Source organism: Mus musculus, chromosome 2 (assembly GCF_000001635.26).
Source record: "Mus musculus strain C57BL/6J chromosome 2, GRCm38.p6 C57BL/6J".
Classification (NCBI taxonomy): domain Eukaryota; kingdom Metazoa; phylum Chordata; class Mammalia; order Rodentia; family Muridae; genus Mus; species Mus musculus.
Window position 1 is genome coordinate 121791667 of NC_000068.7, and position 15689 is coordinate 121807355.

The 15689-nt window shown below is 44.0% G+C and overlaps 1 protein-coding gene across 11 annotated transcripts in view; it reads right to left on the minus strand.

Moving 5' to 3' along the window:
• The window catches only part of Frmd5 (FERM domain containing 5), a 261559-nt gene extending 246138 nt beyond the window's left edge, over positions 1 to 15421 (minus strand). For 8 of the 11 annotated variants that reach the window (XM_017317740.1, XM_017317742.1, XM_017317734.1 and 5 more), the window contains exon 1: positions 15064 to 15421. In XM_017317740.1, the coding sequence (XP_017173229.1) occupies positions 15064 to 15165 (102 nt within the window). In that variant the 5' untranslated portion in view covers positions 15166 to 15421. The other 3 variants (NM_172673.3, NM_001360084.1, XM_011239469.3) reach the window with 2 other exon arrangements.
• Between the last annotated feature and the right edge of the window lie 268 nt (positions 15422 to 15689).

Below are 15689 nucleotides of genomic sequence, written 5' to 3' on the forward strand. Positions count from 1 at the left end.
CTACTGACATTCCAAAGCTGGCTTATCCTGATGCTGGCACAGCTCTGTCCTACACTAAGAACTGTTAAACCACTTGCCTTAAGAAATAACTTTATGGGATACAAAGTATTTCAAAAAATATGCTAAATGCAAAAAACAGCCTCTCACTGCATAACCACACTGAGGGGAGAGGTAACACTGTAAGGGAATACATCTGATTCACAGCTGCCAGATGCTGAAGAAGGAGCAAGAGTCAGACCTCACCAGAGTCCAGGAAACCACACAATCGCTACATATGGTGCTTGCTCCATGCGTTCCTGTGTCAGCATTCATACATACCTGGAAAGGACACACACTTTAAGTAAACGTATATCTTCCCTTCCCACCCAAAACAAAATAAACAAACAAACAAAAAAACTAGCTTTTTTTTCCAGTCAAGGTTTCAGGTGTTACCCTGGATAGTCTGGCTCAAATATCCTCCTGCCTCAGCTTCCTAAGCTGCTGTCCATACCACGTTAAAATGCAGGCATTTTATTTACACTGTAGAAGTGAGGAGGAAACACAACAACAACAGTATTTGGAAGCTAAGAGCAAAAGAATGAGCACTTTTAAAGCAGTCCAGGATTCATCCTCACCGAGTTTTACAGCATCAGCATCATGCATATCATCATGCATATCATGAGGAGCCAGCCAGGCTGTCCTGACAGGCAGAGTGCCCTAGCTCCAATCCTCACTTGCAAAACAAACCAAGCAAGAAATCACAGGAATGGGGAGACTGTAATCTTGCCTGTGGCAGCCAGATGGGATGGCTCATGTTGGCAATCCCAGGACTATGAAGGCTAAGGCAGGAGGAGCATATGAGGTCAAGGCCAATATGGCTACCTAGTGAATTTCAAGGTACCCTGGACTAGGGCAAGAACCTTCATTGGAAGGAAGGGAGGGAGGGGAGAATATTGCCTATGACACTGTAATAATATAGTCATAACTGCAAGTCCCCTCCCTTGGGACTTAAAATCAAAGTTAGAAAACAATTTCCCTATAAACTAGTGAAAGTCAACATAAAATTTAAGTTATCAGTTATCTGGTGAAGTCCATTAATTTAAGGGGCAACCTGTATTGACAAAATAAGTCCGAAGAAATTCCCAAACCTAGTCACCTACTTAAAATGAACAAATCCTATTCTCTGTCTAGACCTTGGTTGTATTTTATTTATTGATTATTACTCTGTGTGCATGCATGTGTGGTGTGTGTGGTGGGTGGGTGGTAATGTATATGATACGCCCATACACATGGCATATGTATGGAAACCTGAGGGCAACTTTCTCTGCTTCCTCCTTTACACTGGTTCCACCTTTACGGGGACTGAACTCAAGTCCTCTGGTCTTTGAAGCCTCCACTGAATCATCACACCATCCTGTCTAGATCTTTTGGTTGTTTTGTTTTAAGAAAAAGAATCAGAAATTTTAACCTATTTGGAAAAAGTGATAAACATACCTCATATCCAATTAATCTGTTTGAATAAGAATTTTTATTATAAAGTGGAAAGGACAGACTTATCAGTGTTCACTATAAGACTTATACTGTTCAAGGGAGAAAGAGCTTTAGCCTCGTAGTTACTAAACCACCGCTATGGAAGGGGACCACTTACAAGAAATTTAAACAACCTGGAAGACTATCTATCCCTCAAAACCATTTGATTTCCTTTTATTTTTTTCCTAAAACAATTTTTCAATTTGTTGACCCTAAAACCATTGCCTACATACAACAGCAGAAGCTTAGCAGCCACTCATGCAAAGACAACCAATGCAGAATCTACAGTAATTTTTAAAAGAGCATTTAGGATTTTTGACTAACATGAATCAACCCCTCAAAACATAATCTGTTTTGGACAGTACGTAAAATTATACTTTATGTTCTGCAAAACTCAAATCAGATCACAGACAGGGGAGCCACCAGTCTTCCTGACACCCCACTCTTTTTTTTAAGAATAACGACAGCTAGCGAGGCGGTGGTGGCACACACCTTTGGTCCCAGCACTCAGGAGGCTGAGGTGAATGGATCTGAGTTCAAGGCCATCCTGGTCTACAGAGTGAGTTCCAGGATAGCCAGGGCTACACGGAGAATCCTGTCTACATACACACACACACACACACACACACACACACGCCTACAGCTATCCAGAACAACCTTCACAACAAGTCTCTTGTGAACTACAAAGGGTTCTGGCACTACGGGACTAGAGGGATGTTCCATTTGAGCCTTCCTCTTGCAGCCGAGAGTCACGCTGCATCTCAAAGGTCCAGCTGCCTGCCCAGCATCACCAAGAGTCACACATTTAACACAAGTCTCAAGTTTTTAGGCTGAACTATCAAACTTCCTGCTACTTTGTCAGAAAGCCACGAGAACAAAGAAATGAGAAAGGTTATATTAAATGAGTGACTGGATGTGAAAATTAGCATAAAGCATTGGGAATGGTAAGAGATAAGCAGAACTTAGGAAATAAAATTGTGGTGCCTGCAGGTAGAGCAGGGAGGTGGAGTTGTTGGCCTATCTCGCACAAAACCCTGGCTAGGTCTCAACACAAGCGGCAGGGGAGGGGGGAGAATAGAGCTTTCCTAATTCTCCTGCCATTTTCTTTCAACCAGAAAGTAAAGATATATAATATGAGATATATTATTAATAAAAAATAGTCCATAATCCTTTATAATGACATGCTGGGAGATCTAATTTGCAGCAAGATAGTATATCATTATATCTGTCTTAAAAATAATCAGACTGTCGAGTGTAGGCAATATTAAAATTAGAGTATGAGTAATGTCTTCTTTACCATAAAAGTTATTAGAAAACAGCCCTTAGATGTGATTTCTATAATGTGGCTATTTGTTTAAACAAGCTTGTCTAAATCACTCCATATGCATCAAAAAGTAAGCAGGGGCTGAAGTTATGAGGCTCTTCATTCAGTTCCCAGCACCCACACGCAGTGCACAACCATCAATAACTCCAATTCCAGGGGATCCAGTGCCCTCTTCTGGATGCAGGCACCAGGCACAAATGCAGTGCGTGTACACTCAGAGATCCAGACAAAACACCTGTATTCATAATTTTTAAAAAATCTTTTATTTAAAAAGGTAATCAGAGTGTTTTGATTTTTCAAGCCATCTCCACTCCTTGTAAAAGCTGGCTATAGTTCTGCGGATCCACTATGGTTCTGCAGTTAAACCGAGCAAGCTCTTTTCTTTCCCAACAGAGTTCACATACACTGGAATGTGAAGCTGAGCAAAATTTGAAGTTATCTCTCAGCAATCAAGCTCCTTTCACGGAGTAACTTCTGAATAGCATCCCAAAGAGCTGGTGGGCTATCCTGTTGCTTAGATTGTGTACCATAAAACTGCAGGATTGCTGTTCCATAAAATACTCTAAGCATCTTTGCTAGCCTATGGAGTCCTTCTTACCTACAGAACTCCAATTTATATTAACTTCAGGGGTTGGATATTATTTCTAGAGGCAAAATCTGAAAGGAGGCAGCCTGTATAGGTGCTTCCACCTACTAACTTATCCCTGGGAATACATGACATCCTTCCAAGAATTTATTCTGCTCTCATATTCTGATCGATGTTCTTATCTGCTTAGTACATGTTTAACAAAATATGAGTTTCAGTGGTACCTGCCTAGAGCATTGGAAACCCTCAGGGATTGCTGAAGACAGCTCCTTCACCTAGGTATCCCCAAGATGAGTTGGGTCCCAGATTAGAGACGTGTAAGTTAAATCAAGTGCAGAGAAAGAAAAGAAAAAGAAAAAGAAAAGAAAAAGAAAAAGAAAAAGAAAAAGAAAAAGAAAAGGGGAGGGGAGGGGAGGGGAGGGGAGGGGAGGGGAGGGGAGGGGAGGGGAAGGGAGGGGAAGGGAGGGGAAGGGAGGGGAAGGGAGGGGAAGGGAGGGGAAGGGAGGGGAAGGGAAAGGGAAAGGGAAAGGGAAAGGGAAAGGGAAAGGGAAAGGGAAAGGGAAAGGGAAAGGGAAAGGGAAAGGGAAAGGGAAAGGGAAAGGGAAAGGGAAAGGGAAAGGGAAAGGGAAAGGGAAAGGAAAGGGAAAGGAAAGGGAAAGGAAAGGGAAAGGAAAGGGAAAGGAAAGGGAAAGGAAAGGGAAAGGAAAGGGAAAGGAAAGGAAAGGAGGCTCTACACCAACCTAGTGTCAACAGACGATTCTATTGACTATAAAGTGCCAGACTGTGCCCGTTCTGAGAGTTTTGACTTACTCAAGTTCAATGGAGGCAGCTAGACATTTGGGTGTGCCCTGAGGCATGCTGTTTTGATGGACCGCTATTAGTTTTTTCATGTCTTGGGCCTAAGGGCCTTAGCTAAATTTTTTGGCTCCTATACTACCACTTCACAGGAAACTCCCTTAATCTTTCCAACAAAGGAGTGTTCCTACTGTCGGCTATCCCCCATCCATCAGACTTTAGGCGAGCCCTTCTTTTTCCAGAGCAAAATAACCTATTAGCATTGGCAATCTGCCGAATGCCGATTCCCCAAATGCCAGGCGCTCCTTTCTTGGAGGTTCCAATCTCTCCAAAGTTATGGCCTGGCAGAGTGCTCAGGGCTAAAAGTGCATGCTGGGTAGGGCTGGCAACCTCAAGGCTGGCAGGCAGGGGCTCAGAGGGAGTCTCGGGAAGCAGGTCCTAGTGATCTGGAAGCTGATTTTGGTGGGCACAGGTTTAGGGACAGAAATGCCCAAATGTGCCTTTTAGGGCCTCCTGGGTCACATTTCCTAACCACTAATGAACAACCAAGTCTGAGCTGAGTCTGTCAGAAGTTGTTTTTTTTTGTTGTTTTTTTGTTTTTTTTTTTTTAACATCAACTGAAAATTGGAATTTGATCACTGACACTGATGCCCAAGAGAAGAGGATTCTGGGGAATAAAATTCGTAAGTAGTTGCTGGCTACAGCGACAGGATTAAGATTGAAACACGCTAGCATCATTTTATGAGGATTCATAACGTGAGTTAGAATTAGTCTAAGAATTAGGCTTCATTTACCACGAGCTTCATGCATTTATTTTTAGTTTTGACTGATTCCTCTCAGCCTGTCAAATATGATTGAAATTCTGCTGACAGTAATTCTCCCTCGGCAAGTATATTTCTGTTGTTTTACTCAACTATACCAGAGAAAGTGAGATAAACACACTAAATGAAAAACTAAAGACTTCACACGCTCAGCTTTTCTATCGGAAACAGCTTCTTAATTCAGCCTGAAATGCCCTCTATCCATCCCCAAGTCTCGTTTTGGCTTTGCCTATCTTTCATAACCTAGATCAAATTCCACCTCCACTGACAACTATTTATTAACTTAGAGTCCCCCACCCTCACCCCATCTCCCAGCCCCTGCCTCTTATTTGCACTGTCAAAGCATATCAGCTGCCTTAACCCCCAAGTCACAGTGTTTATAGCTTATAAGTAAATTCTTAAAATGACAAGGACACTTACTATTCCTGCCTCCCTGTGCTCTAAGTTATAGAGGATATGTGTTTGGGAAACCATGCGTATATATGCAATGATCAGGGGCTGGAGAGATGGCCCAGTGGTTAAGAGCACTGCCTGCTCTCCTGAAAGACCTGGGTTTGATTCCTAGCATCCAAACCATGGCTCACAACTGTCTGTAACTCCACTTATACAGGAATCTGATGCCCTCTTCTGGCCTCTATGAGCACTGCATACATATGGTAAACACACACCCATATAAAGTAAAAATGAATATGGAATGATTGAGCTGCTTTTTTATGGCAAAATATCATTTTTATTAGATATTTTCTTTATTTACATTTCAAGTGTTATCCCCTTTCCTAGTTTCCCCCAAAATATCCCCTATCCCATCCCCCTCCCCCTGCTTCCCAACCCACCCACTCCCGCTTCCTGGCCCTGGCATTCCCCAATACTGGGGCATAGAACCTTCGCAGGACCAAGGACCTCTTCTCCCATTGATGACTGACTAGGCCATCCTCTGCTACATATGCAGCTAGAGCCATGAGTTCCACCATGTGTTTCCTTTGATTGGTGGTTTAGTCCCAGGGAGCTCTGTGGGTACTGGTTAGTTCATATTGTTTTTCCTCCTATGGGGCTGCAAACCCCTTCAGCTGATTGAACTGTTTTTTAAGCAAGAGGATGAAAACCATGAAACTGATGAATAGAACAACATCAGACTGGTACAATGAACAGAATTCTTACAATCCTACCATACTGAAGATGGTTCTGCATGTGTAAACAAAGCAAGAGGGTACGATCATCCCAAAAATACAATCCAGAAATGTGAGAGTCAATCTTTGCTTCTTTCTTACTTTCTATATCCAACAAACAAAACTTGTAATCTTCCTTCCAAAAGCCTCTATAATCAGGTAGGGACTCTCAAACCTAGGCAGCACCTGGAAATCTTGTTCTCAAGGGCTGTGGAGGTGGATAGATGGCTCAGTTGGTCAAGCGCTTACCTTCCAATCACAAAGACCAGAGCTTGATCTGTAGAACCCCTCACAACAACAACAACATCATCAACAGATCCTGGCATGGTGGCACGCACTTGTCAACTCAACAGTGGAAGAGACAGGCGGAGAGCCCTGGCTTGGTTTACTTGGTGTGTTCCAGGCCAGTGAGAGACTGTGTCTCAAAAAAGGTAGATGGTACCTAAAGAACAACATCAGAGGTTCTACATGCCTGTGCACAAATGTAGGCACACCAACACACATGAGCACATACACATGCATACATTATATGCATATTGTTTCTGAACTTGCTCTCCAGTCTCTGGTTCACTAGGGCTGGGGTATGGACAAGAATTTACATTTCCAGTGAGTACCCAATTAGGTACATGGTAATTTTGTGATCCAGCAACCACTGTTTTGCTGGGCAGTGGTGGTGCACACCTTTAATCCCAGCATTCAGGAGGCAGAAACAGGCAGATCTCTGTGAGTTTGAGGCCAGCCTGATCTACAGAGCAAGTTCCAGGACAGCCAGGGCTACTCGGAGAAACCCTGTATTGAAAAACAAAAACAAGCAGAAAGAAAAAAGGAAGGAAAGAAGGAAGGAAGGAAGGGAGGGAGGGAGGGAGGGAGGGAGGGAGGGAGGGAGGGAGGGAGGCAGGGAGGGAGGGAGGGAGAAAGAAAGGAAGGGAGGGAGGGAGGGAGGGAGGGAGGGAGGGAGGGAGGGAGGGAGGGAGGGAGGGAGAAAGGAAGGGAGGGAGGGAGGGAGGGAGGGAGGGAGGGAGGGAGGGAGGGAGGGAGGGAGGGAAAGAGGAGACCACTGCTTTTATTTGCTCCATCTCCCATGCTTTTGACAGAGTTCACAACTTCTACAAAAGGAATGGGACTATGCGTTATAACATAGGAAGCCGCTTTGAATGCTGCATGAAACAGCTAAATTCGTTCTGCTCTTGAATGAGTTCCCTTAGCGGGCAATAGTTTTCTGAGGCTTTGAAATGATCACTAATACTCGAGTGAGTCTTACAGCACTTCTGGAGTGGACCAGAGCACTTCTCAATACAAACCAGCAGATGAGGTCATGGTCATGCAAGTCGTCGGGGGGGGGGGGGTGGCAGCAACAATCATTGTCAAAGGGGTGTTTTCTGTAGATGAGAGAATGAAACTATTGTACAAAACTCAATGGGCGCCAAGCATGTGGCCCAATTATTTCGCCTGTATGAGCATGGCACGGAAGGCTCTCCTTAGAGAACTCAATTCACACATTTGTGTTTTGTCTTGTATTCATGGGCAAAAGCCTAGAGACTTTCAACCTAAGAGGCTTCACCAAGTTCCTGTCTTTTAAACCTAGAACATAAGTTAGAAAGACTTAAACATCATCTATAGAAATAAAAAGCTGCCAGCATGGTGGTGCACGCCTTTAATCCCAGCACTCGGGAGGCAGAGGCAGGCGGATTTCTGAGTTCGAGGCCAGCCTGGTCTACAGAGTGAGTTCCAAGACAGCCAGGGCTACACAGAGAAACCCTGTCTCGGAAAAAAATAAAAAATAAAAAAATTTAAAAAAAAAGCCATTTCAGCTGGTAAAAGACAATTGCACCAGTTTACACTGGTCAGATACTGACAGCAGTGAGGGTCAGGTGAGGGAAGAAGTCCATGATTCACATCAGGGGATCAGCCTCAGAAAAACTGGAGTTCAATAGTTCAGCAAGCAAAGGCTTGCCACGCAAGCACCAGGACCTGAGTTTGAATCCCTAGCACCCACATAAAAAGCTGGGCATGGCAGCATGAGCCTGGAGAGGCAGAGACAGGATTTCCAGAGCTCACTGGCCAATCAGTCTAGATAAATTGGTGAGCTCCAAGTTTAAAGAGTGATCCTGCCGGGCAGTGGTGGCACATGCCTGTAATCCCAGCACTTGGGAGGCAGAGGCAGGTGGATATCTGAGTTCGAGGCCAGCCTGGTCTACAGAGTGAGTTCCAGGACAGCCAGGGCTACACAGAGAAACCCTGTCTCGAAAAACCAAAAAAAAAAAAAAAAAAAAAAAAAAAAAAAAGTGATCCTACGTCAAGAAACAAAGTGGAACAATTAAGGATTCTAGGTTCAATCTATGCACTCCAGCATGCATATACAAGGTACACACATAGTAGACAGAGCAAGGGTCAGGTGGGTGGGATTCTATTTTCCTTAGTCCATCTTTGACTCTCCCAGTATTTAAGGTACTTGTATTGGTCACCAATGTCCTGAGTTTTAATGGAATAGAAGACCTGTTTCGGTGCCAGAATGGGCATATGACTAGGTATTTTTACATTGGGGGTATACTAATCCAGCAACATGGGGGTGAAATGGCTTAGAACCGCTCAAATTGTTCAGCTGCATAAAAGTCAAAACAAACAAAAATCACAAAGATGACTGAACGTGATGGTTCAAAACCAGAAAACCAGAGGGACAATGATTGTTCCAGGTCACCAGACTGGTCATCACTACTGCTCTCTGAGCACCACACAAATGAGCAAGTTGCAAGGTGTTGCCAATCCTCTTCAAGTTCCCCGTGTTATGTGAGCGCTGGCAAGGCCAGAGAAGAGCAGCCCCTGGACAGCTGCTCCATGAAGCAGGGTTAGCTCCTTCAGACAGCATGTTATACACTAAGCTGTCTGTCAAAGATGAATTCACCTTGAAATAATCTTTACTAGAGACAGCTGGACAGCACGGTTCACTTGGAGGTCTACATCCTATTCTGGATAGTCCTGATGTTAGGGATCACAGTCCAAGTGCTTTATGCAGCCATGACGGATGCTACATTCAAAATACTAACGTTGGCAGGCCACCCAAGTTCCATGAAGCACTTATGGTACAGTATTCATTTGGCATGGACTCTTTATACTTTATATATTGGATGGAAAAAAAAAAACAATGGCAAAAACAAAAGCTGAAGGATAAGAGAAAAAAGGTGCTTACAGGGCTCCGTGAATTCAACAAAGGACAATCAAAGAGTTATCAGAGATACCAAAGATCACATAAACACCACATTTACATGCGTCTCCTTCTCACCTGGGAGGAGTCCTTCAGAGAAAGTTGGTTTGGGAAATATGGATTAAGATGAAAAGAGTTATAGAGTTACGAGATGTTTATTGTTTTCAGGTACATGACATTTTGGGGTATCTCCACTACAGTCATACACCACAAATCAAAACACATGTTTTGATGTTTTGTTTTCTGTTTTGTTTTGACCTAGAACTTTATAGTCCTTAAGCTAGGTGCTGTAAATTTTGGGCTCATGACTTACAGCTTGCTCTCACTCCATCCTCCCTAAGTTCTCAAGTATGATTTGCCATCAAAATCTTTTTTATTATTTCAGTACAGCAACTTAATGTCTTGCTTCTGGTGTGGCATTACATATGTCAAACCTGTGCATAAAGCACTGTAAGTCTGTGACAAAAATGTCTGTTTGCCCGGCGTAGCAGCCGCTCACCTATAATCCCAGCACTTGGGAGGCAGAGGCAGGTGGCTCTCTGGGAATTCAAGGTCAGCCTGGTCTACAGTGTGAGTTCCAGAGCAGTCAAAGCTACTTAATAGTCTATCTCAAAAAACAAACAAACAAGCAAAAGCCTGTTTTTAACGTCTGATGCTATGATAAACGAGTCTCTCGGTAATGAAGTAAACTCAACATTTCATGTTCTCTTGTTACATGGTTTGCCGAATTGCTTCATCTAGCACATTCATGCCAAGCATTAATAGAATGCAAATTCGTACAAATACCCGTAAGTAAAATCTGTTGTAGTGAATGTTTTTGGACCCCAAGTGCCGCTGACACCCCACAGACAGAAGGAAGAATGAGGAGACAATCATGTATTCAGAGTTTACTTCCTGTGCCAAGAAGATATATTTTATAAAATATCTAATTTGTTTTATACAATATTTAATACTGAAGTCAAGGAGCAATACAAGTGCTTTTAGGATTCTGGGAGACTAATTTTGTAGTTACCTTAATTTCAAGAGCTAGAGACTAGCTGCTTTTATTGTAACAGAGATCCTGAGGCAGCATAACTACCTGTTCACTCATTTTTTTTTAGAAAAAAATCAATATTCATGAAAATACAACAGCTTTGTGTTTTCTCTGTGAATAAAATTATCCTAATTTTCTACGTACATTCCTTCTGCATTAATGAAACCAAAGGACCAACTTACAAAACAGGAAGCAGAAATTCTTAGAAAAGGCAAACCATAGTCCAGGAATAGAGGAATAGACCTCTTCCTAAACCAAAGGCCCAGGGAAGGGAATAGACATTTTTCTAAAACCAAAGACCAGGAAATGGAATAGACCTCTTCCTAAAACTGAAGGCCCAGGGAAGGGAATAGACCTCTTCCTAAAACCAAAGAAAGAGCAGGGAAGGGAACAGACCTCTTCCTAAAACCGAAGGCCAGGGAAGACAGAGGAAGAGAAGTGAGAACTCTGTGCTTTATTTTATTAATGGGGCCAGGGGTGTCAGAGGACAGCTTGTAGGTATTGGTTTTCTTCTTCTGCCATGTGGACTAGAATCCAACTCAGGTCATCAGTCTTGGCAGCAAGCACCTTTGCCTGCTGAGCCATCTCACCAGCCCAATTTCTTACAGTTTAAAGAAAGGCTCTAATAAAAATTTAAACTACCCCAGGATGGACTTTTACAACTTCATTGAGACTAATTAGAAATCATGTAAGACAACTTATTATTTAATCTGACTTATTTTCCTTTAAAAAAAATGAAGTTTTTTCCAATTCTACTTTGTGTTTAGATGTCCCTCATTAAAAAAAATTTTTTTCCAAGTCATTTTTTGTTATGAAATAAGCATTATATTTCCATTATATAGATGAGGAAAGTAAGGTAGAAAGATAGGGAGTCAGAATATGGAGTAAACAAGAGTAAGAATTAGAATACATTGGTTTAAATACAGTCAAACCACCTACTAACAGTAAGTAAATTCCTTTGACCTCTGAGACCTGTCTTTTCATCTATAAAACAGAAGCCATACTATCCACCTCTTTCCTGTAAGGCACAAACAGTGTCTAACAGAATGCTCAGTGCATAATTAGCCATTCAGCACAGGGCCCACCCACCAACCTACCATGCCATTTTCTTCATTTGGTACAATGGCTATATAATCAATCCATAATGCCATTGTGAGGGAAATGAGGTACAGACGGTGAATGCAGAGGTCCCTGGCAAGCCCAGGACTCTGCTCGTTTGTTCTCTTGCTCCCTCATTCCTGGTCTCAAAATGTCTAGCTGAGCCACAATCAAATGCAAACACTGGCCCCTAGGTAGAACTGCCTCTGCACACAGGCTTATTTATAACACTAACAGAACAATCTGCTTAACCTGACTGCTTAATCTGTGATTTAAATATGTCTCAAACAAAATCTAACTCATTTCTACGGTGGCTTTATAATTCAGTTATCACCTCCAAAATATTATAATACCTCTTTTGAAAATACTTATTTGTCCAAAAGATATTGCTACTATGTCTGCAACATATCCTTAATAATACATAACTATTAATACATAATACATAAACATAATACATAAGCATGTCTAGACATTTGTATTATCCCATTAAGGTTGACTTCAAAGATACTAGTTAGTCTTTTCATTTTTCACGTTTTCTATTTTCTCCCAAATAAAAAGTCAGGTAGTAAATGTGGTAGATGAATATAGATTTGCATAAAAACAGAAGACTGAGAAATATGGATCAGATCTGACTGTATGAGGCAATGACCTTCAAAACTGGCTATTAGCACTGTTCTTCATGGGGGAACAATTACACTACAATCCTCCTATGTATACTTTCATTTCTCCTGATCTACGAATGCATTTCCATATCAGAAAGGATAAAAGAGTAGGCTGGTGACTGGGAGAACCTTCTTTGCAACGATAGAAGGCATTCTGGTTACCTGAATCATTACATCCTAAAGGCCAGCCCACTGTATCTGCATTATGAAATGCCGCTAAACCAATACCTTGACAGAACTGCCTTATGACTGAAATTTACCAAACATGGCTTTCATGACACCAACCGATGATACATTTCTAATTCTGTATTGCCCTACATGGTCTCTGGTTATTTCAAAAGCCATAAAAATATTTCTAAAATTGACACCGTTTCTAAATGAAAGTATAACATTTTAAGAAAAAAGGCATGCAAATCATCACCAAAAGATTTAATATACAGTATTGCCATTCTCAAAGTATTAATAATAATGTTTAGCTAAATAGGGAGCCCACGCCTCCCTTCCATATTAAAAACTGTACCGAGTGTTTAACAAGCAAGCACATGTGGGCACACACATATGGGCACACACACAACACAGAGTAGAAATATAAAAAGGAAAAGTTGCTAAGAAAAGCTCAATCTCTAAATGCTTTGTTTGAAAAACTGCATATAAAAATATTAGAATCATATACTGTCTTTTTTCGAACCTTTTCTCATCTGGATAAAAACAAAAGCAAAGCAACATCTAAATAGTAATGTAAAAAAAAAATGGCAAATGTGCTACAATTCCTCTATTTTAGAGGCTACACCAAAACCACCATATACAATGGTTAAGACATCTAGACTGTGCATGGGAGACATGATTCTTATAACATCATAAAAGCAACAAAAAATAAACACAAACACAGTAGAATATAGTAAGCATTACTCCGATAAGTCCAACTTAACTTTAAAGCATTCTTTTTTTTTTCTCCATGACAATAAGAACCATCACCAATTACAATATTAATCAACCTCACCTGCTCAAGGAAGAATAAAAAGTTGCCTTTCCTGAGACCTAAAACCACAAGGTTATCAAACATTTTCAGAGGAGTGGTGTTTCATTTGTACTCTATACCTTGACAAAAGTTAATGATCTACTAAGAAATGTTATGTTACTATATACCACAAAGGTATTCTTAAGATTTATGAAACCTAAACCTCACACTGCCCTCGGCAGGCTATTTTACACATTTGTTAAATTTTTATGCCATTTTTTTAAAGTCAAGACTTTTAAAGCTCTTGACAATGTACTCAAACTGAGAAGGTGTCAATTCCATGCTTTCTCCTCCTCCATTAAAACAAAACGGGGGGGGGGGTGTACATAGAAACAATGACACCATAGAAACAAAAAGTAGCAAGCCACTATGGAGTTGGGAAATAATACATACCATCTCTCCATCACGGTTAACTACAAAAACCCTTTCATTTCATGGCTCGCATTTTTATGGGCATTTAATCTATATTAAGTAGACTTCAAAAGGAGTCTGTGCTGAATCTCTACTCTCCTGGATCTTTGGCAGCAATCAGCACTTAAGCTCAGGGCTTGGGGTGAGGGGCGGGGGGGGGGGGGTGAGAGGGGAAGCGGGGCGGGGGGGCAGGTTTCTGGGGAAGAGGTTGAACTGAGCACAGTCAGCATTAAGCATCTACTCTCTACCCAGGGTCTTTCTCACAAGTCTCTCTCTCTCTCTTTTTAATGGTATTGTGATCTATTAGCAAGACGATAGATAGATGATAGACAGACAGACAGACAGACAGACAGACAGACAGAAGATAGATGGGGGCACCCTGAGGGTTAAATCTAGGCAGGCTCCCCCCCACACACACACACACATCTGTGCTTAGAAGCCTCCTCCAGGTTCTTGCAGGAAAGGAAAGGGATCAGGTGAGACCCTTCTGGGTCCAACTCAAATTTTCTTCTCCACAAAGAGCAGTTTTTGGCGGTGAGCGCAGGGTCCTCTGGTTGAAGAACTAAATCTGTGAGCATGGTCAGTGTTTTCAACCTCTGACTTTACAAAGGACAGACTGCATTCCTGGGGAAAACCATATTAGACTCCTGACGCGCCACACAGCAGTAGTGAAGGAACACAAGCAAGGGGTTGTAAAAACCAGGTTCTGAAAGAAATGCTGTGTGGCATTATTGCATTGTTGGCTTTTCCCTAAGTCCCCGACTCCTTCCAGCCACTGCTAACCTCCAAATCTCTGTGACTTGTTGCTAAATCTTTGCCTCACGCCCCCCACCCCCAGAAATAACCAACACGCTGAGATTTGGGGGTCAAAAGACAAGGAAGGGAGCTAGAGCCTCAAAGCACAGAGGGCTGGGCGCCTTCAATAGGCCACTCTGCATGGGCTGCGCGTTCCGTCTGACTCACAAACGCTCAGGAGAAATTATGACATAAACCTTTATCCTTCCAACCAGGGAGATAAAGGCTGGCTGGCGGGCCTGGCGGGGCCGGGGGAGCCTCAGCCCGCACCCCTCGACGGGGCGGCCCGGGCAGGCGTCTCCCGCCCTACACGCCTAGCTCAGGATGCCCGCCCAAGGTGCTGCCTATCCGCTGGCTGAAGAAGCCGAGACCCGGGGTCCCCCGCCCGAGAAGGCGCAGAGCAGGAGTTGCAGGTGCGGGACGCGACTCACCCCGCAGGGGCGCGCGGCGCGTGGTACCAGTGCCCGGCTGAGCTCGGGCTGGGATGCCGCGCGCCGGGCGGTGCGGCTGCGGGGCGGACAAAGCGCCGCGCCGGGGTTAGAGCTGGAGCGACCCCGGGCGGCGGACCCCGCCAACTTGGCCGAGTCTGGGGAGCCGGATCCCGCGAGCCGGCGGGCGGGCGGGCGGGCGGCGCGGCGCTGACCTGGATGGTGCAGGTGTACTCGCTGTCGTCCAGCAGCCGCACGGTGCAGCTGTACTCGCGCTCCAGACTCCTGCTGCTGCCGCTCATCAACCTGCTCAGCATCTTCCCGCCCGCTCGCCCGTCCTCGGGAGCGACGCGGCGGCGCTGCGGACTCCGGACCCGTCGCCCCTCAGCGCGGCAGCTCCGCGCCGGCCCTTAGCACCTGCACCATCACCCTGACCGGATCGCCACCGCTGCTTCCTCCCGCCCCACTCTTCTTCCTTCTACAGAGCCACCACCGCCTCCCCCAAACCCCAAGCAAGCTGGGTTCTCTCCCGGGCGCCCCACTGCCCGTGCCCAGCTCATGGGGCGGGGCCTAGGTAGGGGGCCAATGGAGGTCAGCGCGGCGGAACCGATTAGCAGGAGGAAGATCCAATCAGAATAAGGAATGGGGATGATGAGCGGGCGGAGGAAGCAATCATCGCAAAACAGCAGTAGTGAGCCCAGTCGGGCCAGCCCCCTAGCGCCCCAAGCCCTGGCTCGCTCCCTTCGCGGGCGGTGGTTGGTATGGATGCTGTTTGTCCTGGACCGGGCCATGTGTGGACACTTCACGAGATCGGTGTCTACAACCTGGAATAACATTTGAG